Source organism: Vespa mandarinia, chromosome 3, assembly GCF_050613455.1.
Source record: "Vespa mandarinia isolate Hongniang chromosome 3, ASM5061345v1, whole genome shotgun sequence".
In the NCBI taxonomy this organism is placed as follows: Eukaryota; Metazoa; Arthropoda; class Insecta; order Hymenoptera; family Vespidae; genus Vespa; species Vespa mandarinia.
In genome coordinates, this window is record NC_140812.1 from 11,078,751 (window position 1) to 11,100,000 (window position 21,250).

At 32.7% G+C, this 21,250-nt stretch overlaps 2 protein-coding genes across 10 annotated transcripts in view; one reads left to right on the forward strand and one right to left on the reverse strand.

Annotated features, from left to right (window-relative positions):
* MCU (mitochondrial calcium uniporter) overlaps nt 1–21,250 on the forward strand; it is a 51,274-nt gene that overhangs the window by 20,193 nt on the left and 9,831 nt on the right. For 4 of the 6 annotated variants that reach the window (XM_085655619.1, XM_035874281.2, XM_035874280.2 and 1 more), the window contains one exon: nt 20,183–20,290. The exons of 1 other annotated variant lie outside the window; for it this stretch is intronic. In XM_085655619.1, coding sequence (XP_085511745.1) covers nt 20,183–20,290 — 108 coding nt within the window. Of the gene's footprint in view, nt 1–16,921; nt 16,980–20,182; nt 20,291–21,250 lie in introns of those variants that run through there. One more of the 6 variants, XM_085655622.1, reaches the window with a different exon arrangement.
* jv (javelin) overlaps nt 654–21,250 on the reverse strand; it is a 23,509-nt gene continuing 2,912 nt past the window's right edge. Inside the window, exons 1-6 of one of the 4 annotated variants that reach the window (XM_035874278.2) lie at nt 19,954–20,085; nt 5,849–6,067; nt 5,122–5,431; nt 3,258–4,247; nt 2,071–3,062; nt 654–1,982 (exon numbers count right to left, since the gene is read on the reverse strand). In XM_035874278.2, the coding sequence (XP_035730171.2) occupies nt 854–1,982; nt 2,071–3,062; nt 3,258–4,247; nt 5,122–5,431; nt 5,849–6,067; nt 19,954–20,030 (3,717 nt within the window). In that variant the 5' untranslated portion in view covers nt 20,031–20,085 and the 3' untranslated portion in view covers nt 654–853. Of the gene's footprint in view, nt 1,983–2,070; nt 3,063–3,257; nt 4,248–5,121; nt 5,432–5,848; nt 6,068–7,831; nt 7,891–8,547; nt 8,765–19,953; nt 20,086–21,250 lie in introns of those variants that run through there. The other 3 variants (XM_035874279.2, XM_085655618.1, XM_035874277.2) reach the window with 3 other exon arrangements.

The following is a 21,250-nucleotide window of genomic DNA, read 5'->3' on the forward strand; positions in this document are numbered from 1 at the left end:
CATCGAATTCGTAAAATATCAAAAAAAAAAAAAAAAATTTTGGACGAAGATAAGCGATAATAATTTTTTTTCGTAGGATGGATAGCGTTCTATTTGTAAAAGAACGAATGGTATATCAATGATGGGAAAGATTTTTATTTAATCATCGAATAGAGAAAAAGTCAATAATTTAAATACGATTGTAGACACAACAAATGTGTGAAATTTTTTTTATTACAGTTGATTATCATCGGGACTAGCGCTAATCTTAATCAAGATAAACTATATGAAGGATGTTAAATTTGTATTATAAACGTATAACGACAGAGTTACGATGCATTTGGACGGCATTTTAATTGTCGCAATAAATATGCTAATAATTCGTTGAAAATTTCTTCGATATTGTCTCTAATGTTTCGTCGCACACTTACGTCCACGTAAATTTTTATATTTCGTGATAATCATGAAAATTTATTCGAATTTGGTAATTTAGCAATGACCGTTGATTGTAAAATTTAAATATTACACATTATAGTTATATTTATGCGAGAGCAAAAATGACTTTTTTTTTTTCCTTTTCTTCCTTTTGTTTTGTTTTTTTTTTCTTTTTTTTTTTTTTCTTTTTTCTTTTTCTCACAACGAAAATATCAAATATACATTTTAAATATTACATATCTTTTCTTTTCTTTTCTTTTCTTTTCTTTTCTTTTTGTTTCCCCGCACATATATGACTTTATAAAAGAACATTGGATTGAATATTTCTTTTTCTTTTTCCTTCTTTTTCCTTTTTTTGATCATAGACACACCCCTTCGAGTAAGAGGAAGTAGAAGAAGAAGATTGATCTATGAGAAAATATTGCCTAACCCGTATATCTCAAGAGGCCTCGAAACGTTGACTTTGATTATCCATTCCATTTAGACTATCTTCGAGTACCTCAAACTCTTCAAACTCCATCTTTCCAAAATCACTTCCGTTCTTCAAATGATTCTCGTTCACCTGCCACCTCGTCAAAGCGCTCTCGTTAAATCTAGGATGAAAAGTTGATTTAGTATCTTTGTAATTTCCTATCTTGAAATCGGCCTTAAAGAGTTTCGTAATATCCCTTAGCTCATCTTTTTTTGGTTCCAATCCAATAACGACAGGTGGTTCTCTTTTCGTTTCGATAAGATCTTTTTTCTCTCTTATCTTTTCCTCATCCTTATCCTTAGCGTCAATACTAGTAATCTCGATACTTGGGGTCTCCGCTATTGTACATTGTCTCAGATCAGGCGTCACATTTCGATTTGTAATTCTTGATTGCCTTTCAACAAGCCTACCGGTAAGTTCGAGCCTACTGTCGCATGAGTTGCTCTTAACGAGTTTAAATTTAACATAATCGTTCGTCGTCCGATCGATTCTTTTTAATCTGTTTTCGATCAATGGCGATACAATCGGTCCGTTACATGTGTTTACTACTTTGCCACCGTAATAGGTTACCGATGTACCACATTCACGTATTTTTTTCAAAACATCTTGAGACACGTAATGACCTGGTCCACTTTCGTCCAAACCATCGTCATCGTAATGGCAATCTTCGTCCTCCGAGGACGTGCACTGAACTCCACTACCAGGATCCGTGTCAGGATAATCACTGGAAACACCTGAACTAACACTTCCAGTGTCCCAATTATGATTATGATGCTGCTGTTGGTGTTGCTGCTGTTGCTGTTGCTGTTGCTGCTGCTGCTGCTGCTGCTGATGATGATGATGATGATGATGATTATGCTGATTATGCTGCTGATGATAACTTCGTGAAACTTTGTTCTTAGACGAATTCGAATCGCACGGCGAGCTATGCCCGCTTCTAGCTTCGAACGATTGTGCTAATATTCTTGTTTTTGACTCGCTTCGATTAACACCCGAGTCAGATTCATCCTTACTTCCAATTATTGATACGGACGAGGACGTTGACTTTTCCATGCTCTCGAACATTCTGGTCAGATCTTTAGCTCGGCTTGAACATCTAAATAATAAGGGGGAAAAAATCGAGAAAAATTGATTAAAAGAAAGTTAATATTATCGATAAACGATATTAAAAATTTTTAACATACCTGGATATTTCTTCACCCTTTTCCAATACTTCCTCGAAATGAGAGTCCGAATCGATACTAGTGAGATCCTTCATGCTAACGCTCTTTCTATTTTTACAATCCCTGTCGACGCCCAATTCGGTTGAATTTTTCTTCCTTAAGGTATCCTCGAACATACGTCTAACGTTTCTAACCGTATCGGGATCAGGTAATTCTTCATCTATCAATTCTCGATTAACTCTTATAGGATGATAAAAGAAATGTTTCTTTATCGAGGATTGTTTAACGATTTTACAATTTCCCTCGCACTTTTCATTAGTATTATTTTCTTTTTCAATATCATCCGTCGTCTTTTGTGTCATATCAGAAATTTTGCTGATTGGATCTGATCTTCCCTTTCCAATCGTCTTCTTAGATGACTTTCTTTCGATTGGTTCTGCGCGTACAGGTTCGATGATAACAACGTTGTTATCCAAAAGAAGTTCCTGGAATGAGTACTCTCGAAGATACTGCATTAGACCGTCGTACGTGACGTCACCTCTTGCACTGCTGTACATATTTTTACTGAATACGTTCGACTTAACGATCTTGTAACGAACGTGATCGAATTCTTGAGTATCGTTCGGTGACTCGATCGAGTCCGCGCAACTCTTCGATCTCGTTAAATTGCTGTAAATTTTTTTCCCATCATTCTCGTTGCACAACGTAACATCGTTCTTGGTACGGATTATACTCGAAGGATCCCCGTCGTCTATCGATCTTCTTCTCGTATCAGTTTCGATCTCAGAACCCAAGCCAAGATCAGAACTTTCTGATCGAGCCTCAAAACCTAAGCTACCCTTTACCACGTTACAAGCTTTGCCAAGTATGTTAGACGTCTCCTTAACTATTCTCTCGAACCTGCCTTCTATCTGTTTAGTCTTTCCAACAGCTTTCACGAAAGTATGATTCTCGAACACGTTCTTTATGTTTTCTATCGCGGATCCTGGTTTCTCCTCTTGAGAGACGACGTTCTGTAAAAGAGAAGTAAAGAAAAGGAAAAAAAGGATATATATATATATGTAAAGAGAGAGAGAGAGAGAGAGAGAGAGAGAGAGAGAGAGAGAGAGAGAGAGAAGAAAAAAAATGTATAGAAAATTCCAAATCAAGACTACTTTCTAATAGTTTCTAAGAATAGACAAATCATCGATTTCGATTATTGAACGTACATGAATCGTCAAATTTCCATCGACGTCATCGTTACTTCTATCAGATTTCGTTTTAGATTCGTAAGACTTCTTATATTCCTTTCTAAGGTCTTGGGCTACCTCACAACTTGTGATATCCTCGTCATGAATATCGATTTCGATTGAACGACGATGATGCGGTCTCTTCGTCACGTCGTTATCGACCACTTTAAGGATCTGAGGTCTGCGCGACATCTCTTCCTGTTCCTGTTCGTCGTTATCTGAAATCCAAATTGTCGTAGAATCCTCCTCCTCCTCCTCGCTTTCACTTAATTTACGATTGATATTCTCTTCGCTAGATGTCACCAAAATTAAATCCGATCTACAATTATTTTGATCAATTCTCAACAACAATGACGATCTATCGTCCTTCCTTCTTCCCTGTTCGTCGCTGGTCGACGTTGAAATCACCAAATTTCTCTCGTTTTCTAAATTCTGCAATGACTCCGGACTATTTTCACCTTGATCCTGTCTTTTTAAAAGAACCGACGATGATAATTCACCCTTTGATTCCCACTTGTTCGATTTGAAATCTTCTTCGTCTACTTCCTCTTCCGCTTCCTCTTCCAATTCTTCTTCGTCTTCTTCGTATTCTTCCTCTTCGTCTCTTTCTTCGTCTTCTTCGTCTTCTTCGTCTACTTCGTCTTTCTCGATCGTAACAATTTCCGGCTTAGTCGTAGCGTGACGTTTACATTTCTCCTTGTCCGTCACGTTTCTGCATTTAACGTTTACCTTCTCCTCGTGCCCCGTGGACAATCCCTCATGACATTTCTGTTCCCGTCGACATGAAACATCATTATCCCCTTTTATTTCTATATCAGAGAAATTATTATTCCTCGCGTCCTCCTCGTCGAATTCCAATCGTACGTTCGACAACGGCAAAAGATTAAGTACGTCGAAATATTCCAACTCGCTCTCGTCCTCGAATAGTATGCTATCCAAACTGCGATGTTCTTTGCGCTTGCGCTTGACCTACGATATAGGCAATGCTTCGGTAAGATAAAGATTTTTTTTTTTTTTTTTTTTTTTTTGACCCCTCCACCAACCAACCAATCAACCACCCCACCGATATCCTGCGATATCCGTCGACCGTACGAAAATCTTTCGTGATTTAATAAGATGTCGAAAATCGAAATGTGAAAAGGGAAACTTCAGCAATGAAAACATCAACGACACCAACACCAATGCCAGTAAGAACGAAAAAAAAAAAGCTTTGATAAAGATTAATAAATACAAAGGACGAAAGGTAAAAATTTATTGCATTTCTTTTGCATTCTTTCTTTTCTTTTCTTTTCTTTTCTTTTTTTTTTTTTCTCGTTGAGATATACACAAGTAGATGTTAAAGGTAGATAGGTAGATAGATATATAGATAGATAGAAGAGATACATCGATACGTTTCCGCAATTGAGAGATTCCGAACAGCAGCATTCAAAGTTGACCTCGTTTAAGGAAATCATGAATTTGAAATGGCACAAAGACTGGTTTGGATTAGTACGTTCGTCCTTTGAGAACGAAAGCCAACGAGGTATGTTTCTTAAGCTTATTATACGTTAATTCAAAGTCGATAATATCGATAGAGAGACACGTAGCTTCCTAACACGTTAAAACTTCTATTTAGAGCTTTATCGTGAGGTGTTAATCATTGAATGAAATATTCATGTTAAAACCTGTTTAATCTTTTATTAGAGTTAAGTGGTAGTAGAAAATTATTTTAAAAAGATATAATATCGAAGTGCTAAATATAAAGTTGTTAAAATTTATTTTAAAAGTCAAAAAAGTTTATTACAAAAAATTTTTTGATAATATTTGAACGTTCGATCGATCGATTCGATTCAATTCGATTTACCTGAGTATAGATACAATCGATACTACGATTGCCTTCGATGGGCCAATTATCTTCGACAATATCCACCAATCCGCTGACAGTATCCAATGTCTGTACACTTCGATAACGTCTCGGTGGTTCAGGCCAATCGAGGATATTGAGGCGATCCGGATTAGAACGATTTGTTGTTCGCACATATGTCAATGGGTTCGGTAGAGAGGAGAGAATAGGTGGAATCGAGTGAAGTCCGCAGGTCGATCGTGAATAACCAGACTTTACCTCGTTATATCTGTCGTAAGAGTCTGACAAATGTTGGTGACTCTTGTAGAGCCTGAAATGAGAATTGTTAAGGTGCATTATAAAAGATTCTTTATCCTTTATAAGGTGGAATAGTATATACGATTTATATTTCGATTCTTGCTCAAAAAGAGGAAGAATAAGAAGAAAAAAAAAGAAAGAAAAAAGAGGAGAGAGAGAGAGAGAGAGAGAAAATACACACTAGACTTTCGTATCGATATTATAAACATATTAAATATTTTCCGCTTGTATAAAAGAAAGAGAAAGAAAACTTTATCATCCTTTCAATCGAATACTTTGGACTCTTACGATGAAGTTATTATTACTTGTGAATATAAGAGAGAGAGAGAGAGAGGGAAAAAAAGGAAAAGGAAAGGAAAAAGAAAAGTATTTGTGCTGTCTGTCGAAGGTTATATTCGTTTGATCGAAAGTCAACGATAAATTGACTCACCTATTCTTAAGAGAATTCCTATCGATCAATTTAGGCCTTGGTATCAACTGATGCCTTCTGGGTAGATCATAGGTCGATTCTCCTAATTGAAAATGTCGTGTTTCACGTGCCTGACGTGTTTCGTCCTCCGATATTACCGCAAGGCTCCTCGTCCGTTTCAATAATTTCCGTCTATCCTGGGTTGATTGGTTACCATTAGTTTCGTTACGGTTTCCCTCGCTAATAATAAATCATAACGAATGTCTCGATTTAGTTTTTACTTCCTTATAATATTTCGTCGGCATATATATATATATATATATATACATGTACGACGTCTAAGAATGAATTTATGTTCATTCTTTAAATTAAAATGAAATGACAGATTGTCGATTGAAGGATAACATGTTAAACAAATTTTTTCTTTACGCTTTGGAAAGTTCTAAAAAAAAAAAAAAAAAAAAGAGAAGAAAAAAGAATGGAAGAAGAGATAAAATAAAAGGATAGAGCGGGATGGTGAAAATATTTTTGTTTATCCATAGTTTTGTTTATCACTTGTTGTTTATCCATTTCGCTGTATCATCAATAAAATTATTTCAGCTTGAAGGAGAGGAATTGTTACACAGTAAAAACAAAACGTTTTATCTTTTCAACATTTTATACGATTTGCATGTTCGCATAACAGATCAAATGTCGAATATTATCCTCGATTATTGGTCTCGCTTTAATTCCGATAGACATTGCAAAAGAGAAATAAGTAAAGAAAAAGAAAGAAAAAAAAAAAAAAGAGAAATAAAAGAAATAAAAAAAATAAAAGCTTGTAAGTACGACAAAGTGTAACTAAGTACGTATATAGACGTATTGTCGATAACATTTAATATATCAAATACGTATAATGACTTTTTACTTTTTTTTCTCCTTTTTTTTCTCTTTTATTTCTTTATTTATTATTATTATTATTTCTTTTTTTCTTTTTTTTGTTGATTCCCTTTTCATATCTCTTTTCTTTTTTATTTGATTTTTCGTATTCTGTTGCATAATTTCCTGCTTTTATTTCCCTTTTTTTTTCTTTTTTTTTTTTCTTTGTTAAATCATATCGAACCGAAAGAGAGTAATAGTAGATTTTATTGTTGCAACGTGCTTATCTCGCTGCAAATTCATGCTCCGGGCACGTTTGAAAAACGTAAAACCTAAATCAGTAACGCTCAGTATTTCGCTTTACGTAATCATCGATAAAATTACTTCTTTTTTTCTTTTTTCTTTATTTTTTTTTTTTTTTCTTTTTGTTTGCTTTGAAATTATTACGCGCTCTCGAAGATATCGATTTAAAAGCTTCAACGAAAAAAATTAGTCACGTAGAAGATTTGTAAAGGGTCAAAGTTAATTGTTTAATTATCAATTGTACCGTATCAGAAGCTAACGATCCTTGCTCTTTAAACCGAAGCTAATAAATGTTCGATGTTTTTGTTTTATTTTTTTTTTTCCTCTTTTTTTTCCCCCTTTTCTTTTCTTTTCAAACGATATATAAAATACACGTGCAATTTACACGTATTACAACGTATTACAAATGAACTTTTTTATTCATATTGTTTTTAATTCTATAATAAAACTAATTACAAAGATGTCCTTTAATGGTAGGTATTAAGTTTTCCCGGACAATATATACGATAAATTTTAATAACTACTCGCGTATATATATATATATATTATTTGTAAAAAAAAAAAAAAAAAAGTGAGAGATGCGATAAAAGAGAAAAAAAAATTTTCGTGCCATTCTTAGGTATACTTCTAATCAATAAAGTATCACGCAACGTTGGCATATATCAACGTCCATTATCATCATCGTGCTTTTTCGTGTACTGACGGTTACGAAAATTACTATTGGATTAACGTCTCTGACGTTGTTCATTTCGTGAATTGTCAAGAAAAAAGAAAAAGCAAAAAAAAAAAATAAAAAATAAAAGAAAAGAAAGAAAGAAAACGAAGTGTTAATTCCTTTCTTACCAAGTCTGTAACAGAATGTTATTGAAGTATGAATAAGTGGCCATAAAGAGAAAAAAAAAAGAAAAGAGAGAAAGAGAGAGAGAGAGAGAGAGAGAGAGAGAGAGAGAGAGAGAGAGAGAGAAAATTATTTCAACTCTTTTCACATTAAAAACTTATATTTGTCATTTCGTTTGCGTCAATCGATTATATTACCACGAGAAAGGTTTTTATTTATAAGAAGAGAATTTCACGCGTCGGTCGGTCATTCAATAGGCACGTCTCTGTTGTGTTTATCATTATTACGTATGAGACGAAAGATCAGATAAGATCTATTAAAAGAGCGTAAGGTTGAAGAAAATGACGTCATCGTATTGTATATCTTCCTTCGTGATGATTCTAATATGTATGTATATATATATGTATGTATGTATATATTTATGTTGGAGACGAGTCGGAAATCGTAAAAAAAAAAAAAGAAAAAAAAAAGAAAAAAAAAATACATATAAAAATTCTACGAAAGAATTCGTATCAGCAGGATCGACTTAATGTAATGATACGAATAAATCGTGGAATAATTAAAAGGAAGATCAATGATCGATATACGAGATACGAAGAAAAAATGAATAAGAAGGATACAAACGTGATGGTAAAATTTATGAGGTACGATTGCGCGTTCTTTTTTTTTTTTTTTTTTTTTTTCGTTTTCTTTTTTTCGATCTTATTTTTAAAGTTCTTACGATCGACGAAAAGTGCTGTTGGAAGTAACGTTCATTATGGTACCGTAAATTGAGATCTAAAAGAAATGAAAGAAATGGCGAGCTTTTTCACGGCATCACAGCTAAACACAAAGAAAAGGATTCTTTTCTTTTCTTATCGCAGAAAGAGAACGTTTTCTTCGCACGGTGAGGGATTACAGAAAATCTTCGAAGCACTTTTATCCCACTTCCTTCTTTTTCTCCTCCTCCTCCTCCTTTTGCTTCTTCTTCTTATTCTTCTCCTTTTCGTTGCTTGTTTTAAGGCTCTCACGAGACGATCGATAGCTTCGATCTTTTCCTTTTCTTTTTTTTTTTATATATATATATATATATATATATGTATAGAAAAGCTTTTCTCAGACGACAAGGAAATACACCGGCACGATCGACTTCGTCCTTTCTTTTTGACATCATCTCGACAATAAACTCTCGTACGATTAAAATGACATCCGACGTGTCGTTCGGATCGATAAATTCAATTTATTCTTTCCCGTTTTCATCGATCGAAAAAAGAAAAAAAAACCTTATGTTCGCGATATAAGAGACAAGATGGTAGAAAGAAAAAGAAAAGAAAAAAACCGGAAAACGAAAAAAGAAAAAATAACGTAAGATCGATCGTCATTTTTAATCGGATAAATCTTTTTCATAGTAAATCATTATATGATGAAACGTGACAAAGCGACCATAATAGATCAATGCAAACAGGAAGACTTTAACGAATCCAACGAAGAAGAGACAGAGATGAAAATAATAATAAGAAGAGAAAGAAGGAGGAGGGAACAAAAAGGAAAAAAAAAAGTAATATGAAATCGTTATTTCTCTCTCTCTCTCTCTCTCTCTCTCTCTCCCTCCCTCTCCCTCTCCTTAAATCCTTGAAGTCGAGAAGCAAAGAGCGTATCGTCGTCTCATTGTGTTCGTCTAAGCACGACGTATCGTTACGTAAGCTTATCATTCCTTATCTCGATCATCATCCTCCAAACGATCTTTTGATTTAAGCGCACACGTTTTAAGATTTAAAGGTTGCGCCTGTGTTTGAGAAACTTGGTATATCAAATTCTTATTTTTTTATTTATTATTTTTTTTTCTTTTTCTATCTTTCTTTCTTTTTTCTTTTTTTTTTTTTTTTTTTTTTTTTTATCGTCGTACTTGGGTTAGGAAAGATTTACCTTAAATGATATTCGTCGTGTTCAGAAAAAAGAAAACTGATCGTTATTTTTAACAGCCAACAAATTTATTTACGTTCCTCATTTTCCCCAAGTATCGCGAATGACATTGAAATAAATCAAAACGGTAGGTTTACGATGATTTTCCTTCTTAAATTAAAAGAAAAAATAAAGGAAAAGAAAAAAAAAAAAGATCTCAAAGACTATCACTCATACGCTAATGAATTATACAAATATAACACCTTTGTGTATTTGTTAAAGGATATATTTCTTTTTCTCTATCGTTTCTTTTTTTTTTTTTTTTCTATTTTTTTTTTTTTCTTTTTTTTTCCATCTCTGAACGTGCATCGATTTCGATTTGAACATTTTAACATACAATTGTTTTCATTGTCGTTAATTCAATCGTTTTTCTCTTTACCCTTTAAAGAAGGAAATAGTTTTTTTTTTTTTTTTTTTTTTTTTTTTCTTTTCTTCTTTCCTTTTTCATTTCTTTTCATTTCTTTTCTTTCATTCGACTCCTCTACTCCACGAATCGTTTCCATGGAAAAAATGTCAATGGATCAACGAGCTTGATCTACCAACGTTGAATCTTAATTAATTCTAAACGAAGCCGAAGTGTAAGAAGAAGAAGAAGAAGAAGAAGAAGAGAAACTCGAAGGAATACCTATGTTCGCTTCGATCTTTGCACGAATCTTATTGATATTCGAATCGTTTTTCTTACTACGACGAAGACTATAGATCAACTTTCAATCCCTTTAAGACTGCAACGGATAAACATTTTCCTTTTTTCTTTTTTGTTTTCTTTTTTTTTTTTTCTTTTTTTATTCTTTTTAATTGATAAGAGATTCAACGTTCGTTTCGACGACCTTCTTCTTCTTCTTCTTCTTCTTCCTCCTTCTTCTTCAAGTCTTTTGATTATACGTGACTAAAGGTAACGAGTTTTTAGAGATCGATTAAATAAACAATGAAATATACGATGAAACTTCGAAAACTTAGCAAATTTTATAAACCCTTTAGAAATTTTCTTACGTCAAAGGATTCCTTTATCGTGGTTACGTTGAGTACTTATAAGGATATAATATTAACGGTACGTTAGAGTATTCCTTGAGAATCAAAATGAATTTCTATTTCCGTTTGAACAAACGAACATTGTCATTGCAGTTGACCGATCGGTTAACAACTGCACGAGGGCACAGCGAAACGCGATAGGAATATCCTATGACAGTAGACCGGAAGAAGTTCAAGTGGTTTCGACGAACGTTCGATACTTGACATCCCAGAGAAAGAGAGAGAGAGAGAGAGAGAGAGAGAGAGAAAGAAAGAGAGAGAGAGAGAGAGAGAGAGAGACCTTAGGTGAACGTATACAGTAACTACATACGTATGTAGCTTTTGCTCTTTCGAAAAGTCAAACGGCGAAGGTCTTGAATTAACTCGATAGGAAGATACTTTAATTCGAGGAAATCAATTTTATATTAAACGAGCGTTTGCAACGTTTTTCATTGTATAAGAAAGAAAAAGGAAAAAAAAAAAAAGAAAATATAACATCCAATAAAGAGAAAAAGTTATCCCTAATAATAGATCCCTTTATTCCTTTATAAACGATTTACCCTTTGAATCGTTATCCGTTGAAAGATTTTAATCATTTTTTTTTTTTTTGTTTTTTTTCGGATAAAACGCACGCAAGAAAAAAGAAAGAAGAAGAAAAAACGAAAGGAAAATTTTACATTATATCTAATGAAAATTATCTCGATGATATGAATTCATCTACAAAATGGCTGACAACATACGAGACGTACATACATACATACATACATACATACATACATACATACATACATACATACATACATACATACATACATATATACATACATATATACATACGAACGTTATATCTTACAATGTAATAATCTCGTAATAATTTATTAACGAAGGCAATGATTTTTATGTAGGTTTCGAAAAACTTGACACTTGCCTTAAGATCGAAAGAAAGTAAGAGAGAAAGAACGAAAGGAAAAAAAAAAACAAAGAGAGAAGAAAAGAAAAGAGCAAAAAAGAAAAAGAAGAAGAAGGAGAAGAAGAAAAAAAAGAAAGAAAGAAATACTGACGTAATTAACAAAGCAAATTAATTCGTAATCTCACCGTTTCTTTTAATCTGCCTCTCTCTCTCTCTCTCTCTCTCTTTCTCTCTCTCTCTTTCTTTCTCTCTTTCTCGTACTCGACCGATAATAATCGATAGTTTAATATCTAAATTCGAAAGTTAAAGAAAAAGAAGAAGAAAAAGAAATAAGAAAAAAGATTCGATTGATGTACTACACAATTGACTAATGTTGTTTAACGAGGCACTCTTTTGAGAGTTTTCGTTCGCGATCGTCGATGAGAGATGACGGTGATCTGTCTCTCGATCTCGAACGGAGTACCGGCTTTTCACTTTCTCGTTCGCGGATCGACTGACGGATATCGTTGTAAGCAGCTCGAACGATCGTCGTCTTCGTCGTCATCGTCGTCGTCGTCGTCGTCGTCGTCGTCGTCGTCGTCGTCGTCGTCGTCGTCGTCGTCGTTTGTGCACCTGTCCATCGTCATACACCAATACTAATACCTACGTTTGTATCTGTATATATTTGTGTCTAGACGTATATTGTATTTGCTACCAGCAGAATCGTATACCTTGTTATTTGCCATCACCGATTGTCGATTTTCTGGTGGGAGTAGTCAGGGTGTACCTTAGCCCCATGACGTCATTACTTGACACGGAACAACGATTACGGTTAACGAAAGTTGATATTAATTCTGTCCTATCGAATGGTCGTAAAAAAAAAAAGAAAGAAAAAAAAAGGAAGCCAAGCAATTTCCTATAAAACTTACGTTTGTAACATTTATTTATTCATATTTTTCTTTTTTTTTTTTTTTTTTTTTTTTTTTATATTTAACGGTAAAATAAACATGTTCATTTCTTAGGTCCTTCTCTATTTCTCTCTCTCTCTCTCTCTCTCTCTCTCTCTCTCTCTCTCTCTCTCTCTCTCTCTCTCTCTCTCTTTCTCTCTCTCTCTCTCTCTCGTGTGGTTCTAATCCTAGATCGGATAAAATCATCTCAAAGGACTTATCTCGTATTTCATTCTCAAAGACCAAAACTCCAAAAGGATTAATGCTCTCACATACAAAGTAGTGATTTAGAGTATTAACGGTTGCTTCTCTAGATTATCGTAGAATTTTGTTGAAACCTCTATATAAAATAGCATTTATGGATTAGGTACGATAGATAGAATCGCATAGGATTTTACCATAAATAAAGAAATTAAATGATTACGATTTTCTTATTTGCATTCATGACAAGCTTTAAAATCCATTTGAAATTGAGGTCGTTGGATATGACGTAATGGCAAATAAAATCGGTCGTATTAATTCTGTATAATTGATCGAATCGAATTGTTTGGTTTTTGTTTTTTAATTAGACAAATCATTTAAGAAATGTTTGAATGAAAGGTGAATATTTGAGGAAGAAGAAGAAGAAGAGAAAGAAAAAGAGAAAAAGAGTGAGGGAGAGGGAGAGAGGACACAGATAACATATAATTATTCTAGACATTGACTGGTCTCGTGTCACGGGCATCAACCATACTCAATGTCGAAGGTCGACGAAACTCATGGAATCATTGTTGGTTAACTATGAGAGTCTTTGAGGGTCGAATATTTAAATGTGGCCATGTGCCACATTTGTCTGTTTTAACAAGGACCACCTTTGTGAGCGTTACTTGCATTACGTCGACGAGAGGAATCGATAAATTAAATAATCTTATGTATTATTATTCAATATCCCTGAATCATCTCACAATTAACGTATTATGTATAATAATACGAGGGTATTCTTTTTCTTCCTTTTACTTTTCTCTATTTTTTTTTTCTTTTTGGTTATTTTTTTTTTTTTTTTTTTTTTCGTTACATCACAGGACGTTCAAACGTCGAAATAATTTGTTTATAGAAAGAGAGAGAGAGAGAGAAAGAGAGAGGCACTTATTTTTACGTTCAAACAAATAAAACATGAAATATTCGGCGCTGAGATTATTATCGTAAAGTAAAATGTGACGTTATCTTTTCAATGTGGGATCCTATCAGTTCTATTTCCTAAGCCGTAAGAAAAAAAAAGAAAATTGAAAAAAAAAAAAAAAGAAAATAAGCAAAAACTTTAAGTACAATAAATAAAAATGTAAATCGGCAGTAGCGTAATAGAAATGACAATGTTGAAATTAAATAATTATATATTACTTCGTAAGAAAAGATACGAATTTTTCGTTTATTATTATTGCAAATCTTTCGTAAGTTTCGTTTATTCTCTTCGAAATTTCGAGTCTTTGATAATCGAACATTCAGAAATACGCTGATTCGAATTTTCGTAATAAATAAAAGGATCATTCGAAGTAAAGTTAAATTTATAATCCATCGGAGATTAATGACAATCATTAATTTTTAGATCGTTTTATCCTATTCTTATAGTCTTACTTGAAACCAGATTTGCCGATATATCTTTACAGTTTTTCAGGATATTTAAAAAAAGAAGAAAAAAAAACCTGACACCGTGTCAAGGACAGGAGAGCAGCATGCGGAACGACGACGTTGATCCGTGTCTATCGTATTCACGACGCATATTTTCCATTCGAGTACCGAGGTGAAAATCGGATTTGTGCTAAGCAGAAAACGTCGTTTGGTCTGTGTTAATTCGAGCATGACGCACGACGTACTTATAAATTTAAACTATCGCTTATTTTCTTTTTCTTTTTTTACTTTTATTTATGTATTTTTTTTCTTCTTTTTTTTTTTCTTTTTTTTTCTCTCTCTCTCTCTCTCTCTCTCTTATTCAAGAAATAATTCATTCATTTCCTGGAACAAAATCAACGTTCTAATTATTGTAAATTTTGTTAGTCTATAATGCTGTAATAATCGGTATAATTTATCGAATAATTCATAACAATCATTAAATGGTTATAATATAATAATTCAAAGCAATTGCCATGGAATAAAGTCAAGAGAAGTATAAATTAATCTCTTTCTCTTTTTCTCTATTAGTAATTAGTACAAAATAGATATTTATATAAGTACAACGGTAAAGAGAGAGACGCAAGGGGAATATGGATAATTAGCGAACGGGATACTCTAATTGGCTCGGAGAATATTCGTATAGTATTATACTAACAATAAGATACATACTCTTGTCCCACTTTTCTAACAAATCGCTTGTGAATCGTATAGCACCGTGGTTATGTTGGTAGAAAAATAAAAAAAAAATAAAAAAGAGAGAGAGAGAGAGAGAGAGAGAGAATAAAACAAAAACAAAAAAAAAAGAAAAGAAGAAGAAAAAAAATACAGAAGAGCCACCTCTTTCGTTAATTAAAAATATCTTTCGAAGGAAGAGAAAGAGGATGTGTCGATGAATATTTAATTGTTATACTTCTTTCTCTTTTTTTCTTTCTTTCTTTTTTTTCAACGTCTTATTCTAATATATTCTGAAAGAAATTTACTGGTTCGTTAAAGAAGGAAGAAGGAATCAAAAATGTCTCTTACGATTCACTATAAATTTCTTTCATTCGATATACATGTATATATGTGTATATGTATATATGGTACGTATGCAAACGTGCATACATACATACATACATACATACATACATATGTATGTATATATGTATATATATATCTAACGAATATGTTCAACGAATCGAAAAGCTCTCTAGTGGCCAACGTCACGCGAAACCACGAATAAGAAAGTAACTATACACACTCAGGCTGGGTGCCATTTACTCTTCTACTTCTGTACAAGATACGACACTTTCCTACATGTCACTCTACTTCCATTCTTTTTTCTTCCTATTCTTCTTTATTTTTTCTTTTTTTTTCCCCTTACACTTTATCTCGAGTATCCATTTCGTTATACCACATATCTCTCTTTCTTTTTTAGCTTCCCTCTTTTCTCTCTCTCTCTCTCTCTTGCACTATCTATATATCTATCTATCTATCTATCTATCTTTTTTCTCATACTCTTTCTCTTTAGTAACTAGTTTAAATAATTTTCATTTACATTAAACTTAATATTTTCGCAAAGAGAAACGACTTTAATTAACATTGATTATAATTAATATCCTTTTGTATCATTTCATTCTAATCTTTCTACCGAGTTTTGTCAATTAAAATCTGATCAAATTTATATACACAAACATACGTAGCCCTCATTGCTATTCCATAATGTCATAATTAAGAAGAAAGGAGGATTACGTTAACTTTTATCACTTTCTTAATTGCTTCGTATACTTTGATACGTTCTAATGATAAATCGGATGATCGTTACATCGATCTGAGATAAAAATAACGGAGGTTCCTTGTTTTTCTTTTTTTTTTTTTTTTTATTTTTTTTTTTTTTTGCGAAGAATTAAGAAAGATCGTTTTATGGAACGTGAAAATCTTATTAAGAAAGACGACAATTATTTATCTGACTATCTATCTATCTATATATATATATTCGTATAGCGTACAAACGACGTCAGACATTCATCCGTCTATTTAATCGTTTATATCGCACGCTTTCTATGACGGGTTAATGAAACGCATTCACTTTTTATACTTACATACGTCTTAATATTTTCAAGACACGGGTTATAAATTGTTCCCACCGGCGAAATTTAAGTTTTCATTGAAAGTACAGAACTGAGATATTTCGTTGAAAGTACGATACCTGTAGTAGAACCGTGGATAATTTTTTCGTTAGTAGGTCGTCGTGTGTTGTGTCGAATTTAAATTTGCAAATCGAAAGATCACAATCAATACTAAATCGATCTCTCGAGGTCTCTCCGTTTGGTATATTTCTTTTGTCTTTTTTTTTTTCTTTTTTGCTTTCTTTGTTTTCTTTTTTTTTTGATTATTTGAACAGAGACAATACATCGAGAGAGATCAATTCGTTAGATTTATCTTTGTTTAATCAGTCTCGATGTAACGATAAAAAAATATAAAAAAAAGGGAGCCTCGATATCGCGTGCTTACTCGGAACAAACTGAAAACAGAAGTAAGGCAACCAACCACCACCACCACCACCACCACCAACACCACCACTACCCTACCCACTGTTTCCCTTTCGAAACGATGAATCACGATGTTGTCAGGGGTAACCACAGTGTTCCATGCGAAACGAATATACTATAGTCACGTGTAACACTCGAAGAACCCAAATGACCCTTCACCTGTCGTCGTTTGAATCACCTGGCAGCAAAGGTACAAGTAGTAGAGAGTCGAGAAGTCCGGCCTATGTGCAGCCTGTGATTCACGAGTTACGATCGTTCAAAAATCAGCATGCACACGAGAAACATATATTTTTTAACTTGACGTTTAGCCGTTTAGAATTAGGCCTGATAAAAAAAAAAGGAAAAGCTTAAGAAAAAAAAAAAAAAAAAAGAAAAAAAATTCAAACTGATTAATAACAGCAACGACCATTGCCACACGATTTAATGCGAACGCCCTTTAACATTTTCTTATCGTATTGTAGATTTTAGAAAATTTATCGATCACGTCATATATATATATATATATATATATATATATATATATATATCGGAGTAAGTTCAGAAATCGGTTGTTCAAATCGGCGATAATTTCGTCTCGCTTCGATGAATTACTATATCTAAAATTCTGTCGAACGATTTGAAAATTTATTCCTCATATTATACGAAGTTTTCGATCTTTGGAGAAGCAATTAGGAAGTTCGGTACAAGACGATTAAACTCGATTACTCGAAACGTCATTAAGGATTCCACGTGGTCACCGAGCCGCACTTTATCGTAGAGAGAACCACTCGAGAGAGAAATTAATGGTTACCAGAAACCAAACGTGAAAGCAAGAGGTAATCCGAGATTGAAAGAAACTTTATTCGAACCCATCGATATCTCTCTATGACACAGTCGGAGGTGTGCTTTTCTAGAATTAAAATCTCGATTGAAATCTAGCTCTCCTCGAATTATTTTCTTTCTCTCTCTCTCTCTCTCTCTCTCTCTTTATTTTTTTTTGTTTCTTTTATTTTTCTTCTTCTTCTTCTTTATATCAGTAATACAAAACATGTCGACAATAAAATCTTGAATTAGACGTGAAGTTACGCTCGTTCATATACATTTTCTAGACTTCGATTATCATAAAAACCAGTTCGACGAGTTTTACGATTGTCATTCCGTTTTACATACATATTTACATTGTACGTATGACGAAGAATTTAATCTAATTCATTCGATCTCTCGAGCAAATAAGGTAAAGTAAAGTAAACTAAAGTATACGATTTTAATCTTACAACTCTCATATTAGTTACATATATATATATATATATATATATATATATATATATATATATGTATGCTTATTATACCATTGTTATCGTTGGTCATTGGAATTAAAAACATGTTTCCCCACAAATGGTTTATAAAGATTATATAGAAATATCACGAAGTAAAAGGTTTTTCGAAGCAAAAAAAAAACAGAGTTTAGATATATTTAATACGCTTTTGATCTTCGGAAAGAACCTATTCTTACTTAATCTATCTATCAAACCTAATATTTTTCACGCCTGGAAAGATGTCCACTATTACCATCACTACTACTGCACCACCATTACCCCTCCTTACTCTCCCATTGAACCTTTTCCTACTCACCCTCCATACTTCCACTCACTGACACCATCTTCCTTTATGTAATCGTTTGTCTTCCTTTACTATGATAAAAAAATATCATCGTTGGCAGATATATATATATATATATACGTCGTTTAACGAACTCATTATTACGTAAACGAGAAGATTCTCTTTTTACAAATGAACACAAATTGATTCTAAATCTTAATATAAATAAATCATCGTTGTGATTTTAGTCAAGTCGTTGTGTAAAGCGTGAAAAAATATTTCGTGGACTTTTATCGATGTGAGTTAGATCGAATGACGAAAGAAAAAAAAACAAAAAAAGAAAAAAAGAAAAGAAAAAAGAAAAGAAAGAAAAAGGAAAAGAAAAGAAATATAACTCTAGATCGTTTCTTACGATTAAAATTAAAATCTATTTCAATCTCTTCTCGGATTTCAAAACTGAAATGTAAAATTGAATGATCTTAGATTTTACGTATATATATACGTAAGTAAAAAAAATATTATTATTATTATTATGTATATGGAAAAAATGAGAACGCAAGAGATCATGTGAAATCATTATGATAAAAATCATTTTTTCCACTTTCACATGATACGATGTAGGTAAATAAATATTATGATGATTTTTATATAATTTATGAATATATATATATATATGCGGAAAAGCGTGTAAACTGTTTTCGTTATAAATAGTTTTTATGATTTTTATTATAAAATCTCGGTTTCAAGTGAAACGGGAATAAATTTCTATACGGAAAATCTTTTTATTCACTGAGAGATTTGCTCACGATAAAGATATCTATGAGCCGTCGAAATTTTCCAACGCAATTTCCCCGGAGACTCGAAAAGTAGTCTTCTGCACCGATTTCTCCCTTACAGGTACTTACTATATTTTAGTATTTCTTTGCACAAAGAAACTCGAGTGAAATTCTGAAAAGGAGTCAATGTTTGCTCATTACTTTTACTTTATCGTGTCTTCTTTTACTTATTTCTTTCTTTTTTTTTTTTCTTTTTTTTCTTTTTTTTCTTTCTTTTTTTTTTTTTTTACAATCTGAAACTTCAATAATGATTCTATTAATATAATGCATCGACCAAAGTGAAGGATTCTAGTATTACCTACTTAAAAAGAAGAACCTACGCTTCAAAGTAGTAAAGTAAAGAGTAAAAAAACTCCCTTCAATGGAATAAAACAAAACAAAACAAAAGAATAAAAAAAAAAAAAAAAAACCTCAATATTCAATTTCGAATATCATCGATATATTTTTCGAATGCGTTTTTCGTCCTTCACGAATTTTGCGAATAAAAATGAATGAAAAATAAATAATTAAAAAAAAAAAAAAAAAAAAGGAAAAAGAAACAAAGGAAAAAAGAAACGGGAAGAAGAAAAAGTAAACAGTTTCGATGGAAAAGATCAGAATAATTTGACGACGAGAGGAAAAAATCACGTACGTGATTTTTTGATAATTTACGAACAAAAGACAATATTTTTCGAGACTAACGAAGAAGAAAAAAAAAGGGGGAAAAAAAAAATATCAACAATAAAAAAAAGAAACGTTTTATATTGTTACCTGTTTAAATTGTCTCTTGTCTCACGATCGACGAATTCCATCGTGACTTGATAATAAACAATCTTAACAACGTACATCGCGAGAATTAGCGCGCGTCTATGGTTACGATCTCTTCCACACTGACATTTCGTTTGCGTTCGTTCCGTTTTTTTTTTCCCTTTCTTTCTTCCTTTCTTTTTTTTTCTCTATTTCTTTCTTTTTTTTTTTTCCTTTTTTCTCTTTTTCGAAGCTTTCGGAGCAGGGAGCGACAGAAAAAAGAGAGAAAGAGATCGAAAGAGTCCGATAGAGAACTACAACAGGCGGCTTTCCACGCCGTCGACGAGAATGTTTTTTCAAGGTGCGTGTGACAAATTTATACATACGTACATACGTGCATGTATGCATGCATGCACGCGTGCATGCATACATGTATCATTCTTTGTTTTCTTTTTTTTTTTTTTTTTTTGTTTTTGCCTGTATCGTTGCGTGTAAGTTGCGTGTGGTATGCGTACGAGCGTGTATATATATATAAATGTGTGTGTGTACGTGTCGTGTGTTGTGTGGTGTTGTGTGGTGTGTGTGTGTGTGTTGTGTGTGCATGATTACCATACACGTGCACATTGAAAACGGATATCCTGCGTTCCGCTACCTTTACCTTTCCCCTCGTGTCCAACTTTGATGCTCTTACATCCGAGTTTGTACACACGTGTACGTATAAACACAAATACGCACATTAAAAAGGTATATTACTATTATATGAATTTCGACTAATTATCAATTCCTCTGCGGTTTATAACGTACGTAAATCGAACGAAGTCCTATTCTACGTGATCGTAATTTCTCCTTTTTATTTTATTTTATTTTATTTCTTTTTCTTTCTTTTTCCTTCTTTTTTTTTTTGTCCTAAATCGAATTAAAAAAAAAAACGATTACTTCACGGGAATTATTCGCGCAGTGTAAAATTTCACGTGATTTTTATCCCATTTGAATAACTACGATCATTGGCATCGTATTTGTATATTGTAGGAAAAAAATAGGGGAGGAAAAAAAATTGATTGTAGGAAAAAAATAGGGGAGATGTGAGAACGAGGAGAAGGAGGAAAGAAAAAGTAAATAAAAAGAAATCCGATTGAAATTCGCGCGAGAACGAAGGACTTATGTATGATAAAGTGAGAAAAATGGGATATAACGAAAATCCTCGTGGTTTTAAAAAATGTAGATAAATTTAATATACGTTCAATAGATAATAATAAATGAGCTTGTGTTTAATCTATTGGAATATTATTCTATAATTATCATCAATTTGTGGAAAGAAATT